Here is a 27,171-nt window from a genome sequence, read left to right on the forward strand (position 1 = left end):
TTTACTTAACCTGTCTATGTCCCTTTCTGGCCTCCTTGCATGCTCTCCACAATTTATTTTCCTACCAATCTTTGTATCGTCAGCAAATTTAGCAACCATACCTTCACACCCTTAATCTAAGTCATTTTCTCTAAACTATAAAAAGTTGAGGTCCCAGCACTGATCCCTGTGGCTCACCACTCATTGTGTTCTGCCAACCAGAAAAAAGCCCATTTATGCCAATTCTTTGTTTTCTGTTGGTTAGCCAGTCTTCAATCCATGGCAGTATGTTATCCCCTAAACCATGAACTTTTATTTTCCGCAATAACCTATGACATGGCATATTATCAAATTATCAAATGCCTTCTGTATATTTAAGTACAGTCCATGCATCAGTTCATTGAATCCCTACAGTACAGAAGGAGACCATTCAGCCCATCGAGTCTACAGTGATTCTCCAGCAGGACGTTTTATCCAGGCCCAGCCACTGCATTTTTCCCATAACCCCATGCATTTACCCTGTTAATCCCCCTAATCTAACATCTTGAGACACTAAGAGACACTTTAAGAACATAAGAACATAAGAAATAGGAGCAGGAGTAGGCCATCTGGCCCTTCGAGCCTGCCCCGCCATTCAATAAGATCATGGCTGATCTGTCGTGGCTCAGTTCCACTTTCCGGCCCTCTCCCCATAACCCTAAATCCCCTCTCTTATCAAAAACCCATCAACCCGCTTCTTGAAAATATTTAGCGAGGCAGCCTCCACCACTTCAATGGGTAGAGAATTCCAGAGATTCACCACCCTTTGAGTGAAGAAGTTCCTCCTCAACTCCGTTCTAAAACGCCCCCCCCTTTATCTTGAGGCTGTGCCCCCTAGTCCTACTGTCTTTTTTCAGTGGGAAGAGTCTCTCCACCTCTATCCTATCCATCCCATTCATCATCTTATACGTCTCAATGAGATCTCCCCTCATTCTTCTAAACTCCAACGAGTACAAGCCTAGTTTATTCAGCCTCTCCTCATAGTTCAACCCCCTCAACTCCGGTATCAGCCTAGTAAACCTCCTCTGCACTCCCTCCAAGGCCAAAATATCTTTGCGCAGGTGCGGCGCCCAAAACTGCACACAGTACTCCAGCTGCGGCCTCACCAATGCCCTATACAGCTGCAGCAAGACCTCCCTACTTTTATATTCAATCCCCCTCGCTATGAAGGCCAGCATCCCATTCGCCTTCCTGACCACCTGCTGCACCTGCAAGCTGGGTTTTTGCGACTCGTGCACAAGGACCCCGAGGTCCCTCTGCACCGTCGCCTGCTGCAGTTTTTCGCCCCGTAAGTAATAGTCCTTCCTACCATTCTGCCTACCAAAGTGGACCACCTCACACTTGCCAACATTAAATTCCATTTGCCATTTCCTGGCCCATTCACCCAGCCTATCTAGATCCTTCTGCAGACTCTCCACACCCTCCGCACAATTTGCCGTTCCCCCAATCTTGGTGTCATCCGCAAATTTCGACACCCTACACTCGGTTCCCTCCTCCAGATCATCTATATAAATGGTAAAAAGCTGAGGCCCCAGCACTGACCCCTGGGGCACTCCACTAGTCAGCATAGCCAATGCACCTAACCTGCATATCTTTGGTCTGTGAGAGGAAACTAGAGCACCTGGAAGAAAGCCATGCAGACATGTGGAGAATGTGAAAACTCCCCACTGACGGTCTCCCAAGGCTGGAATCAAACCCAGGTCACTGGCACTGTGAGGCAGCATTGCTAACCATTGTGCCACCATGTTACCCTGATACACAACACGTGATTCCTCCAGTATTCCTCCACGGTTAAACATGATTTCCCTTGCACAAATCCATGTTGATTCCACCTGATTGCTTTGATTTTTTTTTCCAACTGCTGTGCTTTAACATTTTTAATTATGGTAGATGTTAGTTAACCAACCTGTAATTCCTGATTTCTGTCTCTCCTTTCTGACTAAAGAGTTACATCTGCTATCTTCCAATCTCAAGGAACCTTTACCAAATCTAAGGAATTCTGAAAAATGAAAACCAATGTATTTCACTAGCCACTTCTTTCAGGACCTCACAATGAAGTCCCTCCAAACTCGGGGATTTGTCAGCCTGCAGACCCAACAGTTTGCTCTCAACATCATTTCCCTGGTGATCACAATCTTCCTGAGTTCCTCCCTTCCATTTTCTAATTTATAGCTATTTTGGGACATACCTCTATAGTGAAAAAAGATGCAAAATACTTGCTTAATTCATCCACCATCTCCTTACTTTCCATTATCAGTTCTCCAGATGCACTTTCTATAGGACCAATGCCCACTTTTTTTAAACTCTTCTCCAATTTAAATATCCATAGAAATTCTTACTGTTTGTCTTTATATTATTAGCTAGCCTTTTCTCTTTAATTTTTCCTCCTCCTCAATCTTTTTGGCGTTCTTTTATGTTCTGTATATTCTTTCCAGTCTTATAACCTTCCACCTTTGTGCAAACATATTCCTTTTCCTTAAGTGTAAAACTGTCTTTAATTTTTTTATTTAACCACTGACGATGGGCCCTCCCCTTGGAGTTTTTCTCTTTGTGTATTCTTAAATATCCATTTATCTGCTACTTAACCTGTATTGATCTATTCCTTGAAAATTTGCCAGTTCACTTTAACTAGCTCCTCTTTCGTGTCCCCAGAATTGCTCTTATTTAAGTTTTAAAAAAACTAATTTTGGACCCACTCTTCTCTCCCTAAAATTGAATGTAAAATTCAATAATATTGTGATTGCTGCTACCTAGGATTACCTTAACTATGACGTTATCAATTTAATCCTTTCACATTGCACAATATCAGGTCTATTATTGTTTGCCTCCTGCTTAAGAAAACAAATAATTTTAAGGGATTTATATTTATATCAGCAAACATTAAAAATTAGATATTGTTTTAATTGTTTTCAATTTAAGTTTCTATGGAAGAAAGAGCGAAACCTTATAGTTAGACTTATCCAGCATGTGTGGGGGTTGTTTTCAATTCCAGCTGCAATTCTATTGTTACGGCATGAAGAATCAATCAAAGGCATAAGTATATGGATGTTGCTTAGCAACTGAAAACATTTTTAAGGTAGAAAGGTTTTTTGTTCTTAGCTTAGCTGAGCTTGTTGGCAGTTGAAGACAGAGCACTAGGGAGTGAACATCTCTCAACTCTGCCAGAAGACTGGACAGAATAGGTGCTGCAAGAGGCGGATTTCCTGAAGAACCATTACTGTCCTGGTAGCCAAAGACTTGGGACAGAAAGAATGAAGTCATGAGAACAGAAACCAAGATATTGTTCAGAAGAATTGAAGAAAACATAAGCAAAACGTTCTGAGTTAAAGAGACAATTGCAGTAACCAGATTTTAAGTGGGAAAGCAGACTTAAGAGGTAAATCAAACGTTGGATGTCATTTTAATGTAAAGTCTGGGAATCAAACATTACGATGTAGAGATGCTGGCGTTGGACAGGGGTAAACACAGTAAGAGGTCGCACAACACCAGGTTAGAGTCCAACCAGTTTATTTGATAGTAACCTCTCAAGCTTTAGGAAATCGTCAGGTGTGTGGAAAGTTCTGATCAGAGAAGGGTGTATAAAGTCACACACAGTTTACAGAATACTGATTAGAATGCAAGTCTTTACAGTTAACCTGCTATTCAAGTCTTAAAGATGCAGGCAATGTGACTGGAGATAGCATTAGCAGAGGTTAAAGAGATGTGTATTGTCTCCAGACAGGACAGTAAGTGAGATTTTACAAGCCCAGGCAAGTCATGGGGGTTACAGATAGTGCAACATAACCCAAGATCCCAGTTGAGGCCGTGCTCATTGTGCAGAACTTGGCTATCAGTCTCTGCTCAGCGACTCTGTGCTGTCATGTGTCATGAAGGCCGCCTTGGAGAACGCTTACCCAAAGATCAGAGACCGAATGTCCATGACTGCTGAAGTGTTTGCCAACAGGATGGGAACACTTGCCTGGAGACAATTAGGTGTCCTAATTGAACTGTCCTGTCTGGAGACAATACACATCTCTTTAACCTATGATAATGCTATCTCCACTCTCATTGTCTGCATCTTTAAGACTAGAATAGCAGGTTAGCTGTAAAAACTTGCATTCTAATCAGTATCCTGTAATCTGTGTGTGACTTTATATGCCCTTCTCTGATCAGAACCTTCCACACGCCTGACGAAGGAACACCGTTTCCGAAAACTTGTGAGATGACTGTCAAATAATCTGGTTGGACTGTAATCTGGTGTTGTGAGACTTCTTATTGAGCATTACATCAGTCAAGACAAAGAAATCCTGAAGGGGTGGTGTGTAACCTGGATACTAGGTTCACTGTTAAAAGTGGAGTGGAAGCTTTGATTAAAACAGTCATTTGGAAAACCTGGACTGGATTTTGGAATGCAAACAGCTAATGGAAGACATTAGATTTTAATGATTGGAAACTCTCACCTGACAATCGTCCAGGGGGATTCTGAGGAGAAATCCACAGATGTGTTTTAGAGTGGAGTGTGTGTATTTGATCACGACCCATCTGTTTGCTTAAAGGGACTTTACATTATTGAAACCATTGTAGTTTAAAATGTACCTTGTAATCCATGTTAATCTGAAAATCTGTATGTAATTGTTAAACTAAGGGAAGAGTAAAGGAGTGTTGTATAGTGATCCAATTTTTTCATGTATAATAAATTGTTTTTTTTCTTGTTGTTAAAACTAATTCGGCGTCCTTTGATTCTGTTCCACCACATTTTATTTTAAAAAAGTAGATGTTTTAAGCCAGGGTTCCAGTTTTGAATCTTCACATCCAATCATGATGTCAATTGGGATCGTAACACTTGGCTCCTGAAAATGCTGTTCTCAGAAACTATATAGAAAACATTCTGTGAATTATTTATCTACGCTACCTTTACCCATCTGAGTTTTTCCAATCTATATGTTCATTAAAATCACCCATGATTATTGTCATGCCTTCCTGACAAGCTCCCAACATCTATTTATACTCTTGTCTTACCATTAGTTACAATTAGATGGCTTGTACACCACTACCACAGGTGACTTCTTGCCTTTATCATTTCTCATCCCAAGCTAAACTGCTTCTAGATCCTGATTTCCTGAACTTAGGTCATCCCTTGCTAATGTGCTAGGGTTTTCTCCGGGTGCTCCGGTTTCCTCCCACACCCCAAAAACGTGCTTTTAGGCTGATTGGTGTTAACAAATTGTCCCTTAATCTGGCGCACATATAATTTTCTAAAGTTGCACCCCTTTATTGTGGAGTCCAAGACGCATAGACAAAAGTCGTAGTTAGAAGAAGGATTGGAATGAGGCACTCACTGAATGTTAAAATGGGCGGCGCGGGCTTGTAGGGCAGAAGGGCCTGTTTCCTATGCTGTGTTGTTCTTTGTTCATATCACCATTAATTAACAGAGTGACCCCTCCACCTCCCTAACCTTCCTAAATGTCACATACCCTACAATATTCAGGCCCCAATCTATGTAATCCTGTAGCCATGTCTCTGTAATGGCCATCAGATCATACTTATTAATTTCTAATTTCTAGTTTCTGATCAGTCCTAACAATACATGTTTATGTACATAAGGCTGCATAATTAGGCGTACATTATGTACTGAAATGGCGTACTCTGAACTTTTCATTAAACAAAAATCAGAGTGCCCATAAAAAATAATTTTCATCTTAATAAGCACAACTTTACAAGGCATCTGGCACTTGAATGGATCTCCTTAATAGTCAGATTGAAAAATGAACAACCAAGTCTGAACGAAGAAATGTAAGTTGGAATACAGCATTGTATTAAATGTCGTATCAGATAAAGAAAGCAATGCAAAAAGAGAGCTTGGACTGAGAGGGAAATAAGAGACAAAGTAAAAGAACACATTATTTTATATCTAAGAATAATTAAAATCTGAAAGAATGGAACTCCACAGATATAAATGCTTCCTTTTTGTTTGGTAGTAGTTAAGGCTTACACACCATTGAAAAGCAATTAGACAGGAATGGACAAGCAGTAATTTTCTTTTGCTAAATTTAGTCTTTTGAGGTAAATATAATTTTATGGCCTTTGATGCATGCATGACTGATGCATCAGTCAGCTGACAAGATACCCTTTTCAGGAAGCTTTGGAGGGGCAGCTTCCGGATTTCCGTGATTTGTCATGTACAGCTCTACTCCAGGAGGACACCTTAGAGGGCTCATAGAGCGAGGCAATATGGGTAGAGCTCAGGAATAGGAAAGGTGTAGTCACAATGCTGGGGGTTTACTATAGGCCAGCCAGTTGCCAGCTGGAGATTGAGGAACAGATAGGCAGATTTTGGCAAAGTGTAAAAGTAACAGGGTTGTTGTGGTGGGAGATTTTATTTTTTTCCAAATTGGCTGGGACTCATTTAGTGCTAGGAGCATAGATGGGGCAGAGTTTGTAAGGAACATTCAAGAGGGCTTCCTGAAACAGTATGTAAGATAATCCAACTAGGGAAGAGGCCATGGTATTGGACCTGGTATTGGGGAATGAGCCTGACCAGGGAGTTGATGTTTCAGAAGGGGAGCAGTTTGGGAACAGTGACCACAATTAAGTAAGCTTTAAGGGACTGATGGATAAAGATAAGTGTAGTCCTCAAGTTAAGGTCCTAAATTGGGGGAAGGCTAATTACAACAATATTTGCAGGAACTCAAGAGTGTAAATTGGGGGCAGATGTTTGAGGGCACACCAACATCTGGCTTGTGGAAGGCTTTCAAGTGTGAGTTGATAGGTATTCAGGACGGGCACGTTCCTGTGAGAATGAAAGATAAGTATGGCAAGCTTTGGGAACCTTGGATAGCGAGAGATATTGTGAGCCTAGTCAAAGAGGAAAAGGAAGCATTTGTCAAAGCTAGAAGGCTGGGAATGCATGAAGCAAGTGTGGAATACAACGAAAGTAGAAAGAAACTTAAGCAAAGAGTAAAGAGGGCTAATGGGGTCATGAAAAAAACATTGGCCAGCAGGATTAAGGAAAATCCCAAGGCTTTTTATACATATATAAAGAGCAAGAGGGTAGCCAGGGAGAGGGTTGGCCCACTCAAGGACAAGGGAGGGAATCTATGCATGGAGCCAAAGGAAATGGGCGAGGTATTAAATGAGTACTTTGCATCACTATTCACCGAAGAGATGGACTTGGTGGATGATGAGTCTGGGAAAGGATATGTAGATAGTTTGAGTCATATTGAGATCAAAAGGGAGGAGGTATTAGGGTTCTTGAGAAACATTAAGGTAAACAAGTCCCCAGACCCTGATGGGATCTACCCCAGAATACTGAAGAGGCAAGGAGGGAAATTGCTTCAGTCTTGAGAGAACTTAAGAGAAATCTTTGTATCCTCACTGGCTACAGGGGAGGTCCCAGAGGACAGGAGAATAGTCAATGTTGTTCCTTTGTTTAAGAAGGGTAGCAAGAATAGTACAGGTAAGTACAGGTCGGTGAGCCTTACATCAGTGGTAGGGAAATTATTTGGAGAGAATTCTTCAAGACAGGCTTTATTCCCACTTGGAAATAAATGGATGTATTAGTGAGAGGCAACATGGTTTTGTGAAGGGGAGGTCGTCTCTCACGAACTTGATCAAGTTTTTTGAGGAAGTGACGAAGATGGTTGATGAGGGTAGGGCAGTGGATGTTGTCTACATGGACTTCAGTAAGGCCTTTGACAAGGTCCCTCATGGCAGACTGGTGCAGAAGGTGAAGTTGCTCAGGATCAGAGGTGAGCTGGCAAGGTGGATGCAAAACTGGCTCGGTCAAAGAAGACAGAGTAGCAGTGGAAGGGTGTGTTTCTGAATGGAGGGCTGTGACAAGTGGTGTTTCTCAGGGATCAATGCTGGGACCTTTGCTGTTTGTAATATATATAAATGATTTGGAGGAAAGTGTAACTGGATTGATTAGTAAGTTTGCAGATGACACTAAGGTTGGTGGATTTGCGGATAGTGATGATGACTATCAAAGGATAAAGCAGTTGGAGACATGGCTGGAGAGCTGGCAGACAGAGTTCCATCTGGGCAAATTGAGGTAATGCATTTTGGATGGCCTAATACAGATAGGAAATATACAGTAAAGGGCAGAACCCTTAAGAGTATTGATAGACAAAGGGAGCTGGGTGTACAGGTACACAGGTCATTGAAAGTGGCAATGCAGATGGAGAAGGTGTCAAAAAGGCAGATGCGTGCTTGCCTTCGTCGGCCAGGGTATTGGGTTTAAAAATTGGCAAGTCATGTTGCAGCTTTATTGAACCTTGGTTGGACCACACTTGGAATATAGTGTTCAGTTCTGGTCACCACACTACCAGAAGGATGTGGAGGCTTTGGAGAGATACAGAAAAGATTTACCAGGATGTTGCCTGGTATGGAGGAGAGGGTAGACAAACTTGGTTTGTTCTTACTGGAGCAACGGAGGTTGAGGGGAGACCTGATAGAAGTCGACAAGATTATGAGGGGCATGGACAAAATGGATAATCAGAAGCTTTTTCCCATGGTGGAAGAATCAATTACTAGGAGGCATAGGTCTAAGGTGTGACGGGCAATGTTTAAAGGAGATGTACGAGGCAGATTTTTTTACACAGAGAGTAGTAGATGCCTGGAACTCGTTGCCAGGGGAGGTAGTGGAAGCGAATATGATCGTGACTTTTAAGGGGCATCTTGACAAGTACATGCATAAGATGGGAATAGAGGAATATGGTCCCCGGAAGGGTAGGGGGTTTTAGTTAAATCGGTAGCATGGTCAGTGCAGGTTTGGAGGGCCGAAGGGCCTGTTCCTATGCTGTAATTTTCTTTGTTCTTTACTGTGGTTGTTATCTGATTTACACATAAATAATAGTGCTCACCATTATTGTTACAGCAAAATCCAACCCGCTGGACTGTCTTTGTTCCAAGAGCTTTATGCGGTTGTTTCTCACAAAACTGATGGAGTTTTCAATTAATTAAGACTTAGCTTTCTGTTTAGCTTTGGAAGCTGACCTGTTATCCTATCAGGAGATTCAGGGGAGTGCAACCATTTCAAAGATGTCTTGGCGATTGGAGGGAGAATGTGAGAGCAAGTAAAGTTTGCACAATATCTCACTTTATTGGTCAGTTAGTGGTTTTGGCTGAGGCTGGGATGCATGCTGTTTAATCACCCTGTCAGTTAGGTAATTGGGGAAGTGATGGGGGAAGGGTGAGGATTTTTGGTTAATTAGCAGGTATAGTTGAGGGAAAAATAATTTGTTTGGGAAAATGTCTGGCATAAAATTTGGGCAAAGAAAACATGAAAGCTGTTGGATGATTTATTTTATAATGTTTCAGATGCATTCTCACATCTTAAACCTGTTGTTCTGATGTGACCTTGAATGACGCTTGTATTTGTGTTGAACATTCAGTTTTCACTGGTAAATATGAATAATTAGCAGTCTACAGAGGCAAAAAGAACTCCACATGAAGTAAGTAGTTTCACATCATTAGGGTCATGTTTTGGAGGTATTATATTATTGTTGCCACTTTATATGATGGAATAGATTAGAGAGCTGTTTTTATATTGCCTTGTGCCTGAGTACAGATCATGAAACCTTGTATGAGCACAAGGAGCATATGCTATTTTCTTGCTTATCCGAATTGCTGTTCCAATTCATCAGCCCCATTCTGAAGGTTTTTCTATCTGTGGAATGTGCTGAGGCTGCCCTTTGGTAAAGTGTAGCTGTAACACAAAATCAATAAGCATTGCTAATAATTTCACCTTCCCAAATAATTACATTTCACACTAGTAAAAATAAAAGAGTTTTATATTATGTATGGGCTGTAGGTAACTGGAAATGAGATACAGGAGTGCAATTCAATTGTCCCAAGGAAAAACAGAAAAACAGGTTTTGCGAGTGCTTTGTTCAAAAAGATTTGAATTTATAGAGAGCCTTATCAATTCAGGAGCTTCTGGAAATGGTTCATATACAATAAATAAAGTTGAAGTGCAATGACTATTCTTGGGTAGGCAATTGAAGCAGCTATTTTGAATGTTTAGCAACCTCCAAAACAATAATGAGAGTTAACCTTCTGTTGGTTGAAGTATGGATGTTAGATAGGAGAAACCTTTTTGATTAATGAAATGGTGGCTTTAATCTACACCTAAATAACTGAGATGGATGATCCCACAGTTTGTACTACAATCTAGTCTACTTTATTTACTCCAGGTGTTGGGATGTCACCGACAACCATCTGACTTAGAACATAGAACAGTACAACACAGGAACGAGCCTTTCGGCCCACAATTATTGTGCCAAACTTGACTCCAAATTAAGCTAATCCCTCCACCCTGCCCTTGGACAATATGCCTCTATTCCTGGCATATCACCTAAAAGCCCCTTAGACGCCCCAATAGTATATGCCTGCACCATCACCCCAGGCAGCATATTCCAGGCACCCACCACTCTGTGTTTAAAAAAAAACTTACTCCCATATCTCCTTTGAACTTCCCCCATCAGCTTAACTTCATGCTTAGATTTGTCATAAGGATGCTCAGGAAACACTTAATAATGGGTTACCACAGAGGTTGCAATGCAACAATTCCATAAGAATTGCATGAGAAGTTTAAAATTCCCATGAGCAATTCCTCTGCTCCTTGTGACCTTATGATAAAGTTTCTGACTCTTAAGAACTAAGAGCAGGAGAAGGCCACCTGGCCCCTCGAGCCTGCTCCACCATTCAATAAGATCATAGCTGATCTTTTCGTGGACTCTGCTCCACTTACCCACGTGCTCATAACCTTTAATCCCTTTACTGTTCAAAAATTTATCTATCCTTGTCTTAAAAACATTCAATGAGGTAGTCTCTACTGTTTCACTGGGCAGGGAATTCCACAGATTCACAACCCTTTGTGTGAAGCAGTTCCTCCTCAACTCAGTCCTAAATCTGCCTCCCCTTATTTTGAGGCCAAGCCCCATAGTTTTAGTTTCACCTGCCAGTGGAAACAACTTCCCTGCTTCCCTTCATAATCTTATATGTTTCTATAAGATCTCCCCTCATTCTTCTGCATTCCAGTGAGTACAGCCTCTGTCTACTCAGTCTCTCCTCATAAGCCAACCCTCTCAACTCCAGAATCAACCTAGTGAATCTCCTCTGCACCCCCTCCAGTGCCAGTATATTCTTTCTCAAGTAAGGAGACCAAAACTGTTCACAGTACTCCAGGTGTAGCCTCACCAGTACATTATACAGCTGTAACATAACTTCGCTGTTTTTAAACTCCATCTCTCCAGCAATAAAGGACAAAATTCCATTTACCTTCTTAATTACCTGCTACACCTGCAAACCAACTCCTTAAGATTCCTGCACAAGGACACTGAGGTCTCTTTGCACACCAGCATGCTGCAATAAAATAATAGTCCATTTTGCTGCTATTCCTTCTAAAATGGATGACCTGACATTTACCAACATTTCATTTGCCAGACGTCGCCCACTCACTTCGACTGTCGATATCCCTTTGCAGACTTTCAGCACACTTTTCTCTGCCAGTCATCTTAGTGTCATCTGTGAATTTTGACACTACACTTGGTCCCCCACTCCAAATCGTCTATGTAAATTGTAAGCAATTGCAGTCCCAACACTGATCCCTGAGGCACACCACTAGTCACTGATCACCAACCAGAAAAACATCCATTTACCCCCCACTCTTTGCTTTCTGTTAGTTAACCAATCCTCTATCCATGCTAATACATTACCTGTAACAACGTGCACCTTTATCTTATGTAGCAGTCTTTGGTGTGACACCTTGTCAAATGCCTTCTGGAAATCCAGATACACCATATCTACAGGTTCCCCATTGTCCACTGCACATGTAGTGTTCTCAAAGAATTCCACCACATTAGTCAAACATGACCTTCCCTCATGAATCCATGATGCGTCTTAGCAATGGGACAATTTATATCCAGATATTTCTTCCTTGATGATAGGGTCAGAAATTTAGGGTCTTGTGTTAGGGTCAGAAACTTTGGACAGTTCTGACTTAGATATCTGAATAATTACGCGGGAAATGTTGGACAGAAAAGTCCTTATCTAACATTGGAGGTCAGTTGCATAATCACCTCAATGCCCTTCCTCACCCTCCCTGACTGCCTGACTTCCCACTGACCTGACCTGACCCCAACACTCGATTTTCTCCCCCAACCTGACTAGCCCTAATGTGTCAACCCAATTATCCTCCCTACCCTCTTAGCTACTGCCAACCTGCTCGCCTGCCATCTCACCAAGCATTCCTCCTACACACCTCCTTCACCCAAACTAACGATTCATTCATTTATCCATTCATCTATTCACCCATTTGTGAATATTCACATCAGACATTTAAATTTATTTTATGGCAGCTAGCACTGTAAAAAGGGTGCAATGTGCTATGCAAGGATTCCTTTGCTGAGGTCGTTCTTCTACATCGTGGATCAGAAGTTGAAGCCTTTTCAGTGCACTAAGATAAGTGGGTAGCTTTCTGTCTGATTAATGCTGGACATATGTGCTGAGATTCTCCAAAAAAAATTGAAAGTCCACAATTTGTGTGAAAACAGGAATAACTTCCACCGATTCTTTTTCAGTGTGATTTTCAGAGCAAATCTCCGACACTCTTGAGCATTACATAGTGCCCTAGCAGGATTCACTCTGAAAATCTGGGAATAGGATCTATTCCCACCTGAGAAGTCGGCAACATTGTGCTGAGCAGGCCGTTGTGCATGCACTGATCTGTCAATGGCCCCGCAATGCTGGCCTCCTGATCACTGGCCAACTCCGCAACTCACCATTGCTGGCCCAGTGACCCCTTCACCCCCGATTGCTGTCCTCATAGACTTCTCCAGGCCCCTCTCTGTGCCCCCCTTCCTCTCCCAATCTACTCGACCCCCCCCCCCCTCACCAATCCCCATGCAGAAGTTCTGACCCCATCCCTGGCAGTCCCGACCTCCCCTAATTCCGTGCCTGCTCTGGCCCCACTCCCTTGGTATTGTCCAATGCCCAGTGGACAGTGCCAAGGTGCCCCTTTGGCAATACCAGTTTGCCCCTTGGGCTGTGCCAGGAGCCAGGTTGGCACTGCCCAAACGGCACACCCCTTACTCCAGACCTTGTTTGGGGGGGTGGGGGGGGGGGGGTATCAATTGCCTCTTCACTCCAGTGAGGTTGTTTTTCATTAGTGGGGAGCAATTGTAAACCCTGCTGGAGTGAACCACTCCTGGCGTGCGGGGAGAGAAGGGGAAGAGCAGGGGTGGGGCATGGAGATGCTCATGTGTCTGGAGACTTCAGTCCCAGACCCGCGAATGAAATGGAAAGTGCAATTTCCATACTGTTATCAGCCCCGCACCAATTACTCTGGAAATTTTCAGCTGGGAGGCGCGTAAAAGAGAATGGCGCCCAGCGAGAAACCCGCAAAACTGCCTCAGTTGATGTTTGCCTGCCCACTGCTAGAGCAGAGCAACGGGCTGGGAGAATTGTCCCTTTGGGGTCCGACTCTGATCAGAGGTTTTGGGCCGTTTTATTTAACAGGAAGTAGTCTTTGCACGAGGGAAAAATCTATCATTTTAAAAAATAAATTGGTGAATCCTTCACCATAAAGTTTTTTTTGTATTTCATGCCATCGTCAGTGGATGTTGTTCTGCAACCTCTCCACATTTGTGGTGAAACCCATTTCAGTTGAAATTGAAAAGAAAGAATCAAGTTTAATTCATAATTCTCAAACTAGTAATTTGTGCAGCGGTGAAAAGAATTAAGAGCTGATTGTAGTTTTTTGCTATTTTCTAGTTTGTGTGCATATGTGTGTTTCAACTTCCTTGGTACTACTCAGGTGCAAGTTATTTCTGCATAACTTCACATTGATTGATATCAAAATGACTCATCATTATTATGTACCTAGAATGATGGAGTGAACTGACAAAGGGTGTCTGGCCTAGCAATTTTTCCCAAGACAAAATTCAAGTTAGCCCAGCCCCCACATCTCTAAATGAAATTAAAATGTTGCAAGATGCTGAGGAGTTGTTTCAAAATGCATTCTAATATAGAGTTCGAAAGGTGATTATATTCCTTCGTAAGTGTCACTGTCGCTGATAAAAACAATCCATCTGAACTGGAGTGTTTTTGTGTCTCAGAAGAATTTATGGTGTTACGAAGAGAAGGTAAATCTAATTTTATCCCTTTATATCCAGTTACAGTACATAGGATTAGAAGAGTCACATCCGTGGCTTGAACTAATATAAATTTGACCTAGTTTATTTGGGTGTGTATAACAACAACTTCCATTTAAATAGCACCACAGAATCCCTACAGTGTAGAAGGAAGCCATTCAGCCCATCAAGTCTGCACCAACTCTTTTGAAAATAGGTTTGAAAATTTGAACTGTCATTAATCAAGAATGATAAGCTCGTTGCAAGAGACAGGGGAACAGCTTCCAAAATGGTTTTGCAGATTAGCTTTTTCACTTACACAAAGGAAATCTATTGTGTGCACTCTCAAAGGGTGGTGACAATCTGTTAAGTCAAGTGTATAATTTATGACAGTACTTTTCTGAGCATTTCAAAAGGATTCTTCAACATTAAAATGTCTACATTTGATCAAAATTGATATATTAGGAGACTCAGGGAGGAAAACGAATTGACACATTCGAAGTATTGACTTCTGCACTCTTGCCTTGTTTACGCTCTGTGGCCTGCCATTTCTGAACATGATGTCTAGACATTTAATGGACCTTTGTTTCGTGGCCAACTTTTAGTAATCTCCTTTAATGCCAATAGTGCCCTATTCCTCTCAATTTCAAAAATCTTTGGAGATGAAGATTGAATACATTTGGAAGTTGCTGCATTGCCACATCTTGCAAAAACTGCCCATTTCAATTCCTTGGCTACCATGCAACACTATCCATTGCTCATACACTTCAGTTGTTTTGTGGAAACCACCAACTACCAGCTAAGCAAAACCAGGTTCTAAAGTCAGCATTCCCGGATCACTAGGTTTCCCAAGAAAATTTTAAGAGCAATTATGGTCCTTCTGAAAGCCATCCCTGCTTTCACTGAACTTTATTGAGCAGTCCCACAGATCTAAATGTATCATCATTTAGAGGTACCTAGAGAAGGTAACAGACTGAAGACTTTCTCTTGCTTCATTGAGCAAGTGACCAGAATTCATTATAAACCTGACAGTTTAATTATATTCTGATAAACATAAACTTGGTTTGACTGAAACATAGAAAACAGGAGCAGGAGTAGGCAAATTTGCTCTTTGAGCCAGTTCTATCATTCATTATGATCATGGCTGATCCTTTATGTCAATACCATACTGCCACACACTCCCCATATCGCTTGACGTCTTTAGAGTATTAATCTCTTTCCTTTTTAAACACATGCAGTGACTTGGCCATCACAGCCTTCCATGATAGAGAATTCCACAGGTTTACCATGCTCTAACTGAAGAAGTTTCTCCTTATCTCAGTCTTGTATGGCATACCCCATATCTTAAGACTGTGACCGTTTGTTCTAAAACCCCTCAGTGAGCGGAGACAACATTTCCCCATCCAATCAGTCAAAAGTTTATACATTTTAATGGGTGTGATGATACTGGGCCTTTTAAAAATCATTTATTTCATGTTTCTTGTCACAGGCAGTGTTTTGTTGCAAGGATTTGATTTGATTTGATTTATTATTGTCATTTGTATTAGTGTACAGTGAAAAGTATTGTTTCTTGCAAGCTATACAGATGAAGCATACCATTCATAGAGAAGAAAAGGAGCAGGTGCAGAATGTAGTGTTACAGTCACAGTCGTTGTTGTTCATCTATCATCATCAGTGAGGACCTCGACACCATTAGTCATTTTGAGGCTGGTTGTGGTGTGTCCGAAGATGACTGATCAGGCCAATTAGGGCACGGAATGTCCTGGCACATATTGGACAGATTTGTGTTGACACTGTAGTTGTTGCGCTGGTGGCTCTGGACTTGTGCAGCTCGCGCTTAAGTTGTGCTTCAGCAATACACCTTGTTTCATGAGCTTGACAGCCTTTGTGGATGAGGCAGTGCCAGGTAGGGCGGTTTTGTGCCAGCATTTCCCAGGTGGTCGTGTCAACGTCAGGCAACTTCAGGGAGGCCTTGAGTGCGTCTTTGAAACGTTTCTTCTGGCCTCCATGCAAGCATCTTCCAGCAGAGAGTTTCCCAAAAAGTTGCTGCTTGGGTATGCGCTCGTCTGACGTACGGATGACATGACCTGCCCACCGGGTCTGCGGTCTCATCAGCAGTGTGTGGACTGATGGTAGACTTGCTCTAGAGAGGAGTTCAGTGTCTGGTACTTTGTCTTGCCATCGGATTCATAATATTCTGTGAACACAAGCCATGGGGAAACGATTGAGCTGTCTTGCATGCCTTCAATACACAGTCCACGTTTCACAGGCATACAGGAGGAGGGTAGTGAGTACCGCAGTGCTGCAGACCTTCAGTTTTGTTGCTGGGCTGATTCGTCAACATTCCCATACAGTGGAGCGCAGTCTACCGAAAGCAGAACTTGCCTTTGCTGTTCTGCAGTTAACATCTGTATCAATAGTCACTGCTTGGGAGAGAGTGCTGCCAAGATACTTGAACTGGTCCACTGCCTGTAGTTTTGATTGTGACTATGGGTTCTGTGTACAGTGCATGAGAAGCATGGTTCATGATTTGGTCTTTTTAATGTTGATGGTGAGTCCAAAGTTGTCACAAACCGTGGAAAATTTGTCCATACTGACTTGCATCTCTGGCTCTGAGCCAGTGTACAGGGCACAATTATTGGCAAAGAGGAAATCTCTCAGAATAGTCTCTTTTGTTTTGGTAATTGCTTGAAATCTCCTCAGGTTGAAAAGCTTTCCATCTACTCTGTACTTGAGGCAGATTCTGGCAACACAGTCCCGGAAGGCATCATTCAGCATGGCAGTAAACATTATGCTGAACAGTGTAGGTGCGAGCATACAGCCCTGTTTGACGCTGTTGGTGACTGGGAATGCCTCAGAGGATTCTGCGCCATCCAGTACTCAGGTCATCATGCCATCATGGAACTGGTGTACCATCTGAATGAATTTGGGGGGGCAGCCGAACTTTGACATGATCCGCCACGGGTCTTGGCTTACGGTGACGAAGGCTTTCGCGAGGTCAACAAAGGTTGCGTAGAGCTTGCAATTCTGCTCCTGACACTTCTCTTGAAGTTGGTGCGCAGCAAAAATCATGTCAATAGACCCACAACCTTTGCAAAAGCCACACTGTAACTCTGGAAGCAGGCCTAGCTCCAGATGAGTGACCAGGCGATTTAGCAGGACTCTTGCGAGAGTTCTTCCTGTGATGAAGAGCAACAAAATTCCTTGGTGGTTATCGCATACTTGACGATTGCCCTTCCCCTTGTAGAGGTGTATGATTGAAGCGTCTTTAAGTTCCTAAGGAATGGATCCTTGCTTCCAAAAGGACTGGAACAACTCTGTGAACTTCTCGATAAGTGCAGGAGCAGCAGCTTTATGGATCTCTGTGGGTATGGCATCTGCCTCTGGTGCTTTGCCACTGGATAGCTGGCTGACAGCTTTCGTGACTTTGGCTACTACCGGTGGGTCATCCATGGCACTGTTGATATCACCCTGGGGAATCCTGTCTGTTGCCTCATCGTTAATAGATGATGGTTGGTTGAGGACAGCTTCAAAGTGTTCAGCCCATCTCTGCAGGATCTGAGCCTTCTCTGTAATGAGAGTTGTACCATCTGTACTGAGGAGGGGGGAACTCCCGAGAGATTGAGGTCCGTAGAGAGTGTTGAGGGCTTCATAGAACCGTTTAAAGTCGTTTCTGTCAGCGTATCCCTGTATTTCATCTGCCTTTGCGCTCAGCCAGGCATCCTGCATTTTATGCAGTTTATTCTGGACTGTCCTGCGAGCACGGGTAAAAGCATTTTTCTTAGCAGCTGAAGATGGGCCGTTCATCACTGCTTGGGGTAGAGGGCCTGAGCATTTTCAGCGCAGATGTCTGGACAGCATCCCTGAAGCGTTCCCAGTCATCCTCAGCACTGCCTGCAAGGTGTAGGTCAGCAAGCTTGATTTCTAAGTCTTCAGCCAGTGCTGAAGCAATGCTGGGGTTCCTTAGCTTGGCTGCATTGATTCTTTTCATAACCTTGCTTCCTTGTGGTCACCTCTTGGGTCTGATGTGGAGCCTCATTTTGGAGACAATGAGCCTGTGATCTGTCCAGCAGTCAGCACCACACATAGCCTTGGTTACTCTGACATCCTGCCTGTCTTTTCTCCTGGCAATGACATAGTTGATAAGATGCCAATGCTTAGAGTGGGGGTGCATCTAGGAGGTCTTGTTTTGGGTAGGCAGATGGAAGGTTGTGTTGGTGATGAGGAGGTCGAGTGCTGCGCAGGTCTTCATTAAGAGTAGGCCGTTACAGTTACACTTGCCCACTCCATGCCTCCCAATGACTCCCTGCCAGATTGCAGAGTCACACCCTACTCTTGCATTGAAATCACCAAGCAAGATCAGCTTGTCGGTACTGCTTACTGCTGATAGTAGGGTGTCTAGTTCTTTGTAGAACTTGTCTTTCATCTTGTCCGGGTTGTTCATTGTGAGGGCATAGGTGCTGATCAGGGTGGCTTGACTTCTGTTCTGTAGCGGAAGTTGTAATGTCATAAGCTGGTCGTTCACACGCTTGAGTAGACCATCAAGTTTCCGAACAAGGTGACTCCTGACGGTGAATCCAACTCCAGCATCACGATGTTCATTGCTGCCACGACAGCTCCAGAAAAAGGTGTATCCACCTCCAGTTTCAGTCAACTGACCTATGTTGGCAAGACAAGTTTCGCTCAGGGCTACAATGTCAATGTTGTATCTTGCAAGCTCTCTGGTAACGAAGGCTGTTCTTCTCTCTGGCCTGTCTGCTGTAGGGTTGTCCAAAAGCATGCGCACGTTCCAAGTGCCAGTGGTGAGCGGTGTCACCTTGTGTTTTATTTTGTTTATTTGACCACAAGATGGGATCCCTGCCAGCCGCGGTAAACTGGCCATGGTGCAGTGAAGCAGGCAATGTTTAGGGCACCTTTTCTAGCCCTTTCCTCCTCCTACAGAGGTGAGCAGTGCGTTCCTGAAGAGAACTGCTCAGTTGCTCAGGTAGACGCCGAGTTCCACTGCTGCTTTAGTCAACGGAAAATGACCATTAGACCTGAGCCGCCTGCATGCAGGTCTGTGACTGTAGCTCCCACCTGCTGCTTTGTCGCTCGCCCATCACCACAGGACTTCAGGGGTTGAACAGGACACTGATGATGATGGTGTCGAGATTGGTGCTTGATTTGGAATGAAGTGAGGGAGAGAATCTCACTTCCCAATTCCCATCTAGATCCAATGCCAAGACAAGAGTCAAGGCGGCTAGAGGTGGGATGAGGCACAGTGGATGACCAGGACATCTTCTGTCTCTTGTCCTGCTCTTCGCGTTCCACGACGCTTGTAGAGACCGCCTTCTTGACCGTTGGACGATCCATTGGTCTCATCCGCTCAATCCGCCGGACTTTGTCTCCACATGCTGAGATAGACATCTCCCTAGGCACCCCTCAACCCCTCGGTGAGATAGGGACAGTCATAGCTAGAGTGTAGAGAAAGACCAACTTAATGCGAGGTAGATCCATTCAAAGCTCAGATGGTAGCAGGGAAGAAGCTGTTCTTGAATCGGTTGGTATGTGTCCTCAGATCTTTGTATCTTTTTCCCGACGGAAGAGGTGGAAGAGAATATGTTTGGGGTGTGTGGGATCCTAATTATGCTGGCTGTTTTTCTGAGGCAGTGGTAAGTGTAGAGAGTATCAGTGGGTGGGAGGCTAGCTTGAGTAAGGGACTGGGGTTTGTTTACGACACTTTGTAGTTTGTTGCAGTCTTGGACCGAGCAGGAGCCATAGCAAACTGTGATGGAACCAGAAGGAATGCTTTCTTTGATGCATCTGTAAAAGTCAATTTGCCTGAAAACACATGTAGCCCCATGCTGAAACTGCAGGATTATAATTCATTTTAGCTACTGGTGTGTTTGTCTAAACTGAGTTAATGCATTAGTGTTTACTTGTATTTTCTCTTGGGAATTTGGAGAAGAGTTTTGATTAGGTTGATTGACAGAGACAGAGTCATATGTTTAATGGGAATGCTAAGCTTGCAGGAAAAACACAGTTTCTCTTTCATGTTTTAAAAAACAAGCAGTTCCTCCCTGGTTCTGAAAGAAGCAAGATGTATCTTTCTCACTCTCTGGAACTCCAGGCTGGCAACCAAAGTACAAGCATGTAACCCCATGTTTTTCTAAACAATTTTGAAGAGGAGTTTAAATCTATATGAGGAATATTGCTTGAATCAGAACTTAAAGGGATAGGTTAGCAGTTAAGAATTATCTCTTGTTTAAGTATTGTTCAATCGTTAAATGTTAAGCTAATTTTATTTGTAATAGTTAATGTGTTGTTAAATTAAGTTTGCTTTGATAAAAGCTTTCTAGTGTGCCAGTAGAATTACACTTGGAGTGAAACATCACATCCTCACAATGCCAAAATAACAAATTGTTGCGGTGTAGCCTGACTTCATAACATGCTTGGGATTTTTGATCCGTATCCTAATCAGGATCCCCTCTCATGCTGCTAAATTCCAGTGAATACAGGTCTAGTTGACCAATATCACCTCATATGACAATCCTACTCTCTTAAGAATCAGTCTGATGAATCTTTGCTGCACTCCCTGTGTAGCAAATATAACCTTTATTAGATAGGAAGATCAAAATTGCATACAGTACTCCAGGCATGGTCTCACCAAGGCTCTGCATAGCTACAGTAAGACATCCTTTTTTCTGCACTCAAGTCCTCTTGCAATGAATTCCAACATACCATTGATTGGTATGTCACTGCTGTTTAACAGCAGATTCTTCTTTGTGCAATTATGGACAATTGACAAATAACAGTCAAATGAATGACACAGGGACACATATGCATTGCTGGAATTTTAACACAACTTAGTATTATGTGGTACTAAAAATAAACAGTATCAATTTGCCACATATCTATGGCTTATTCACCACAAGTGGCCAATGTATTAAATAAAACTGGGCTAGTGTAGCTTCTACAGTTGAGAAAGAGAAAGATAGAATCAGTGTGTAGAAAATGTGGTTTCAAAAGATAGATAATCTAATTTTTACTGTAAATAAGTATCCAATTAGTTATTGTTAAAATAAACAGCTTGATGGTAAATTATGCCTGATTTTGGGATTACTTATGTTACAGCAGATGAGATTATGGGTGATTTGGTGGAATTGTCAAAAATTATGAGGGATAATGCTGAGTAACTTGAAACAGACTATTTCTAGTAGTTGATTGATCTAAAATGGGGTGGTGGAGACATAAATGTATATCTGGGTGAAAGAGATTTAGCACATGCGTAGCCATGGAATCTACCCCTGGAGTTGGTGACTGAAGCATGGACAGTGTTAACATTTAATAGGTTAGATAGGTGGTTGTTGGAAAGGGGAATTAGGAGACATAAGAACAGTCTGGGCGCTTGTTAGGATTAGGACTACTCATGTGAAGGATAAACACTAACTGTTTGGTCCAAAAAATCTATTTCAGCTTTATCAATTCAATTAATTTTGTCATAGCTTTTGTGGATGGAATGAATTCTCCTACAGAGATAGTATCATTGCAATAACAAAGATAATTAAAGTTTACTGCATATCATCTTAGCCATATTACTAAAGGTTTATCTAGGTATTGGAGAAGTGTGGGATGTTGGGACTAAACTGTTAATATAATCTTGCATCTGGAAACATATATTATAAATTGGAGCTGGTAGAAATAACTATCATTAATAGAGGAACATCGAGAAACTGTTTGGTATTTTATGACCAAGCTGGGTTCAGTTAATCACTTGCAGGTATCCTATATTTTCAATAAATTTTGAAATGCAGAACATTCTCTTTTATTTCTATTTATCACTAGCAAGATTTAGTGATCATGAATTGGACCAAACATATTGCTACTGTAAATGATGCATGATTTGCACTCTTATTTTGGTAATTACTAGCTAGTAGCCGTGTAATACACATTATGTGCAGAATGGAAAAAACTTTTGGGATTTTAGAATCTGTCATTAAGGAGGAAATTGTGAGGCATCTTGAAGGGAATTGCTTGATAGAGCAGACGCAGCACGGTTTCATTAAAGGGAAGTCGTGTCTGACAAATTTACTGGAGTTCTATGAGGATGTGTCTAGGGCGGTGGATAGAGGAGAGCCGGTGGATGTGGTCTTTCTAGATTTTCAGAAGGCGTTTGACAAAGTACCTCACAAGAGGTTATTGCAGAAGGTCGAGGGACATGGAGTTGGGGGTAGGGTGTTAGCATGGATAGAGGATTGGTTGTCAAATAGGAGGCAGAGAGTGGGGGTCAACGGGTGCTATTCGGATTGGCGGATGGTGACTAGTGGAGTGCCCCAGGGGTCGGTGCTGGGGCCTCAGCTTTTTACCATTTATATAGATGATCTGGAGGAGGGAACCGAGTGTAGGGTGTCGAAATTTGCTGATGACACCAAGATAGGGGGAACGGCAAATTGTGCGGAGGGTGTGGAGAGTCTGCAGAAGGATCTAGATAGGCTGGGCGAATGGGCCAGGAAATGGCAAATGGAATTTAATGTTGGCAAGTGTGAGGTGGTCCACTTTGGTAGGCAGAATGGTAGGAAGGACTATTACTTACGGGGCGAAAAACTGCAGCAGGCGATGGTGCAGAGGGACCTCGGGGTCCTTGTGCATGAGTCGCAAAAACCCAGCTTGCAGGTGCAGCAGGTGGTCAGGAAGGCGAATGGGATGCTGGCCTTCATAGCGAGGGGGATTGAATATGAAAGTAGGGAGGTCTTGCTGCAGCTGTATAGGGCATTGGTGAGGCCGCAGCTGGAGTACTGTGTGCAGTTTTGGGCACCGCACCTGCGCAAAGATATTTTGGCCTTGGAGGGAGTGCAGAGGAGGTTTACTAGGCTGATACCGGAGTTGAGGGGGTTGAGCTATGAGGAGAGGCTGAATAAACTGGGCTTGTACTCATTAGAGTTTAGAAGAATGAGGGGAGATCTCATTGAGACTTATAAGATGATGAATGGGATGGATAGGATAGAGGTGGAGAGACTCTTCCCGCTCAAAAAAGACAGTAGGACTAGGGGGCACAGCCTCAAGATAAAGGGGGGGCGGTTTAGAACGGAGTTGAGGAGGAACTTCTTCACTCAAAGGGTGGTGAATCTCTGGAATTCTCTGCCCGTTGAAGTGGTGGAGGCTGCCTCGCTAAATATTTTTAAGACGCGGGTTGATGGGTTTTTGATAAGAGAGGGGATTAAGGGTTATGGGGAGAAAGCGGGAAAGTGGAACTGAGCAGCGACAGATCAGCCATGATCTTATTGAATGGCGGGGCAGGCTCGAAGGGCTGGATGGCCTACTCCTGCTCCTATTTCTTATGTTCTTATGGTACAAGAACAAGTGTTTTATAGTATGCATTGCCGATCAGGATATTTAATAGCATTTGATATTATCTTTATCAGGCCTCACTCAGTATATTGGATTGACTTTCAATAAGAGAAAGACCATATGAAATCTGTAATGTTTTAAATTGCACTATATCAAAAGATGATGTGACTCCCTGTAGAGCTCATTCTTCAAACAGAACCTAACTGCTATAAACTAATCTTTTGTCCCTGGATGGGTACCCCAAGCTCCCTACATTTAGAAATGGATACATATGATTAAGCTGTGAATATTGATGACACCAGGAGAACTGGTAGGAACAGGTTAATGAGCCCAGGAATCTCTCAGACCTGAATTAATTACCACTATTAAAATGATGTAATTACTGAATTTGGAAACAATTTTGCCAATAATGTACCTTTATCGTATGACCAAAGATGCAAGTTATTCATTCAACCTCTTGCCTTTTCCTCCCTTTCTCTCTCCCATAATCACGTTGTAAAGACTGTTATACTTCTGGCAATATGTAATAGTTACCTGATCCCACATGACACTGGTATTTTTGATCAAATTTGACTGCCCTGCCTTAGTAATTAGGGATGTCTTTCAACTACTCATTATCGTTAATCATTTGAAGTTTTCACATTTTTAAAAAACCATGGTGATGGATAGTCATAAAAAAATCATGTCTGTTATTGGAGAGTGTAAGCAAAAGAATATTCAGGAGAGTGCACATCTAGGTATGTAATTGACATCTGGTGATATCCTAATTGAATTTCTGGTCTCTTTGCGCTCCCCTGAAAATTCCAGCAAAATAAAGCAGAAGATCACAGTTCGTTTTTGTTTTTTTACCTTCCCCAGTTATGGTTATAAATTAAACAGGATGAAAAACAGCTTGCATTTGTTGAATAAAGTTGTCATCGACATGGACCCTACTTCAACATCTACCAGAAATATAGCATGAAGTTAAAAAGAGAGCTGCTGGAATTGGGAATGTTGATTAGCCTCGGACAGCTGTAAAACTGAAAGATATAGGTCATATATTCACACCCATAAATTCCCAGTGAGTTCCCAGTCTCAGTCATGGGGAGATGCTGAATGGAGACAGTAACTTGTTGGCCAAGAATATAAAAATGATTTGCTACATTCAGTGGTATCTTTAGCTTTAGTACAGTGTTGTTTGCACCTGTGCTGATTCTGAAAAGAATTCCTCTATTCTGTCAGTTCCTTCATTAAGAAAGAACATGGTGCTTTATATGTAGTGTACATTCACTGACACTTCACTCTGTGCCTACTTCCAGCATCTGCCTGTGAATTTGCTGATATCGTGGAATTGTTGTTGAATTCTGGGGCTGATCCCACCATTCAGGATGGGGACGGATGCCTACCTGAAGAAGTGACTGATTCTGAGGACATCTCACAGATGCTGCGACAGTATGCCGCATCAAAAGGTTAAACCCAGGCCTGATGCATGACTCCAAATGGAAAACTACAGAAACAAAAATGTATTGAAATATATTTTGTGGTGATTGTTACATTACAATATGCAATAATTAAACAGTCATTCACAATAGCAGTGTTTTATGCTTTATTCAAATGAAGATTTCTTTTGTCAAAATAACATACTTCAAAGCAGAGTTTTTTTATTAACAGCAATTTGGAAATAGTTGGACCAGTTTTAATTTAACGTTAAAATTAAGATGCTTGCTTCAAATCAGCACCTTGAGGGTCAGACTGGCTTTATTGTATAAAAAGATCTACCTATACAAAATGTGAGACCATTATAAGGATTGTAAGGCTTCTCTTGTCCTTTTAGGTCATGCCTGTTTAATGAAATCCAAGTTACAACAATGGATGTTGCAAGTGTATCCTCTTCCCACTGTTCAATCCAGCCTGCCCATCTGTAAAGAGTTGTCATACTACTAGCAGGTCCAGCACCCCTTGGTTCAGCTTCAGTAACGTTGCATTGTATGGCATTTCCACAGTCACGTTAACATTGTCTATTTCATGCAAACTTGGAGCTATGTCCATACTTATGACAAGTTATTGTGGTGCTGTCTGCACCATTGGCGAAAGGTCATTTGGATATCATTGCAAGTGAGTACAAGAAAAAAAACTAAAGCTTGTCCACTTCTTTATCATAGGTTGTCTTACCCAACTGCAAGGTTTTCATTTATTGCCACTCCTACATCCCATCCAGTCCTACCACAAAGGTGTAATTATTAATAAGGTATATTTATTCTGAAAAAACATAAGGAATTGGATTCCAGGAGTTAAAAAAACATTTGATTTAAGATGCTTTTATGCCATATGGAGCCTATCCAACCCAAGCAACTAACAGTCAGCAGAATCTATTCTCAAACTTAACTGTTGACTTGGAAATACAATTGAGCTGACTGATTAATTTTTAATGGAATTTTATCCTTAAGAATTAACATGGTAATTAGTGTGGTAACCTGTAAGATTTAAGTAAATATTTCTTCTTTGAATTAGACTAGTCCCATTACAACTCCGACAACACTCAAGAAGCACCACACCATCAAAGACAAAAGTGTCATGCTTGATAGCATGCCATCCACCACCTCAGACATCTGCTGTCTCCAACACCACAGTGGCAGCACTGTGAACCATATAAAAATGTGTTGCAGTGATTCTCCAGGCCCCCTTAACAACTGTTTCCAAACTACCACCTAGAGGAACAACAGCAGCGAACACATGGGAATGCCACCGCCTATAAATTTCCTGAACCACACACCATCTTGATGTGGAACTGTATCACTGCTCCATAATGTCACTGGGTCAAAAACCTGGAATCCCCCTCCCTAGAAATGTTGCATAGACTACAAGCTCACAATTGGTCATAAAGACATCTCACCACCACCACCTTTTCGAGAGCACTTAGAAACAGCAAGTGACCCCACGAATGAATAAAACAAAATTGTGCAGTAGGATTGATTTTTTTGTTTGTCCCTTCATTTTTACAGTTAGCCTTTGGACAACATTGGATAAAGATTGACATTTTACTGCATGTCCTCCTAATCAAAGTGTGGAATTTTCTTATCCGTGGGAATTTTAGTGGGTGGACACGGATCGTGCAAAGGCCTGTTGATCTCGAGCAGTGTTTTCTGGTCTTGGGGAAAATCCCGCCCAAAGTGTTTCCTATAGCCTGGTCGCAACAGAAAGGTGGCCTCTTTTTATCCTCGATTAGGGCTGGTGGCTGTGTAACTACTGATGTTGTGACTTCTTGGTATGGTTGTTGACACAGAAACCTCGGCATTTTATCAGAAGCATTTAGATGCTGTGACTTGGTAGATGAATTAGCTGGATGTTCCATTGCCATTTTAGTTGCATCTTTCGCATGCTGTCAACAGGGGCCTTTACTCAAAATAAATGAACCATTTGCATGTTTGCTCTTATACAATGGGCACTAAATTTGGAATGGAAATTATAAAATAATTACAAAATTATCACACAGCATTAGTTTGTTAAGCTTAATCATTAGTACAGTCAAGGTTAGCACCTGTCATGCTGAGGAAATTACCTTAATAAAAGCAGTAAGGCATAAATGGTTTGTAACATATTTGTCGTTCAATTAGAACTGAAACGATCAATTTTGGATTAAGTTTAAATTACTATAAATCTGGACTGGTGGGAATTTTTTTTTGTAAAATTACCAGTTAAAGTGTTTGAATAATGACAGTAAATGACAAGCAGACTT

The 27,171-nt window shown here is 42.2% G+C and overlaps 1 protein-coding gene across 1 annotated transcript in view; it reads left to right on the forward strand.

Annotated features, from left to right (window-relative positions):
* Positions 1 to 25,026, forward strand: part of acbd6 (acyl-CoA binding domain containing 6) — a 143,805-nt gene extending 118,779 nt beyond the window's left edge. The window contains exon 7 of the mRNA XM_080196776.1: positions 24,755 to 25,026. Within this exon, the coding sequence (XP_080052902.1) occupies positions 24,755 to 24,909 (155 nt within the window). The 3' untranslated portion in view covers positions 24,910 to 25,026. The remainder of the gene's footprint in view (positions 1 to 24,754) is intronic.
* The last annotated feature ends 2,145 nt before the right edge of the window (positions 25,027 to 27,171 follow it).

This window comes from Carcharhinus amblyrhynchos, chromosome 9 (genome assembly GCF_965287045.1).
Source record: "Carcharhinus amblyrhynchos chromosome 9, sCarAmb.v2.hapA, whole genome shotgun sequence".
Taxonomy (NCBI): Eukaryota; Metazoa; Chordata; class Chondrichthyes; order Carcharhiniformes; family Carcharhinidae; genus Carcharhinus; species Carcharhinus amblyrhynchos.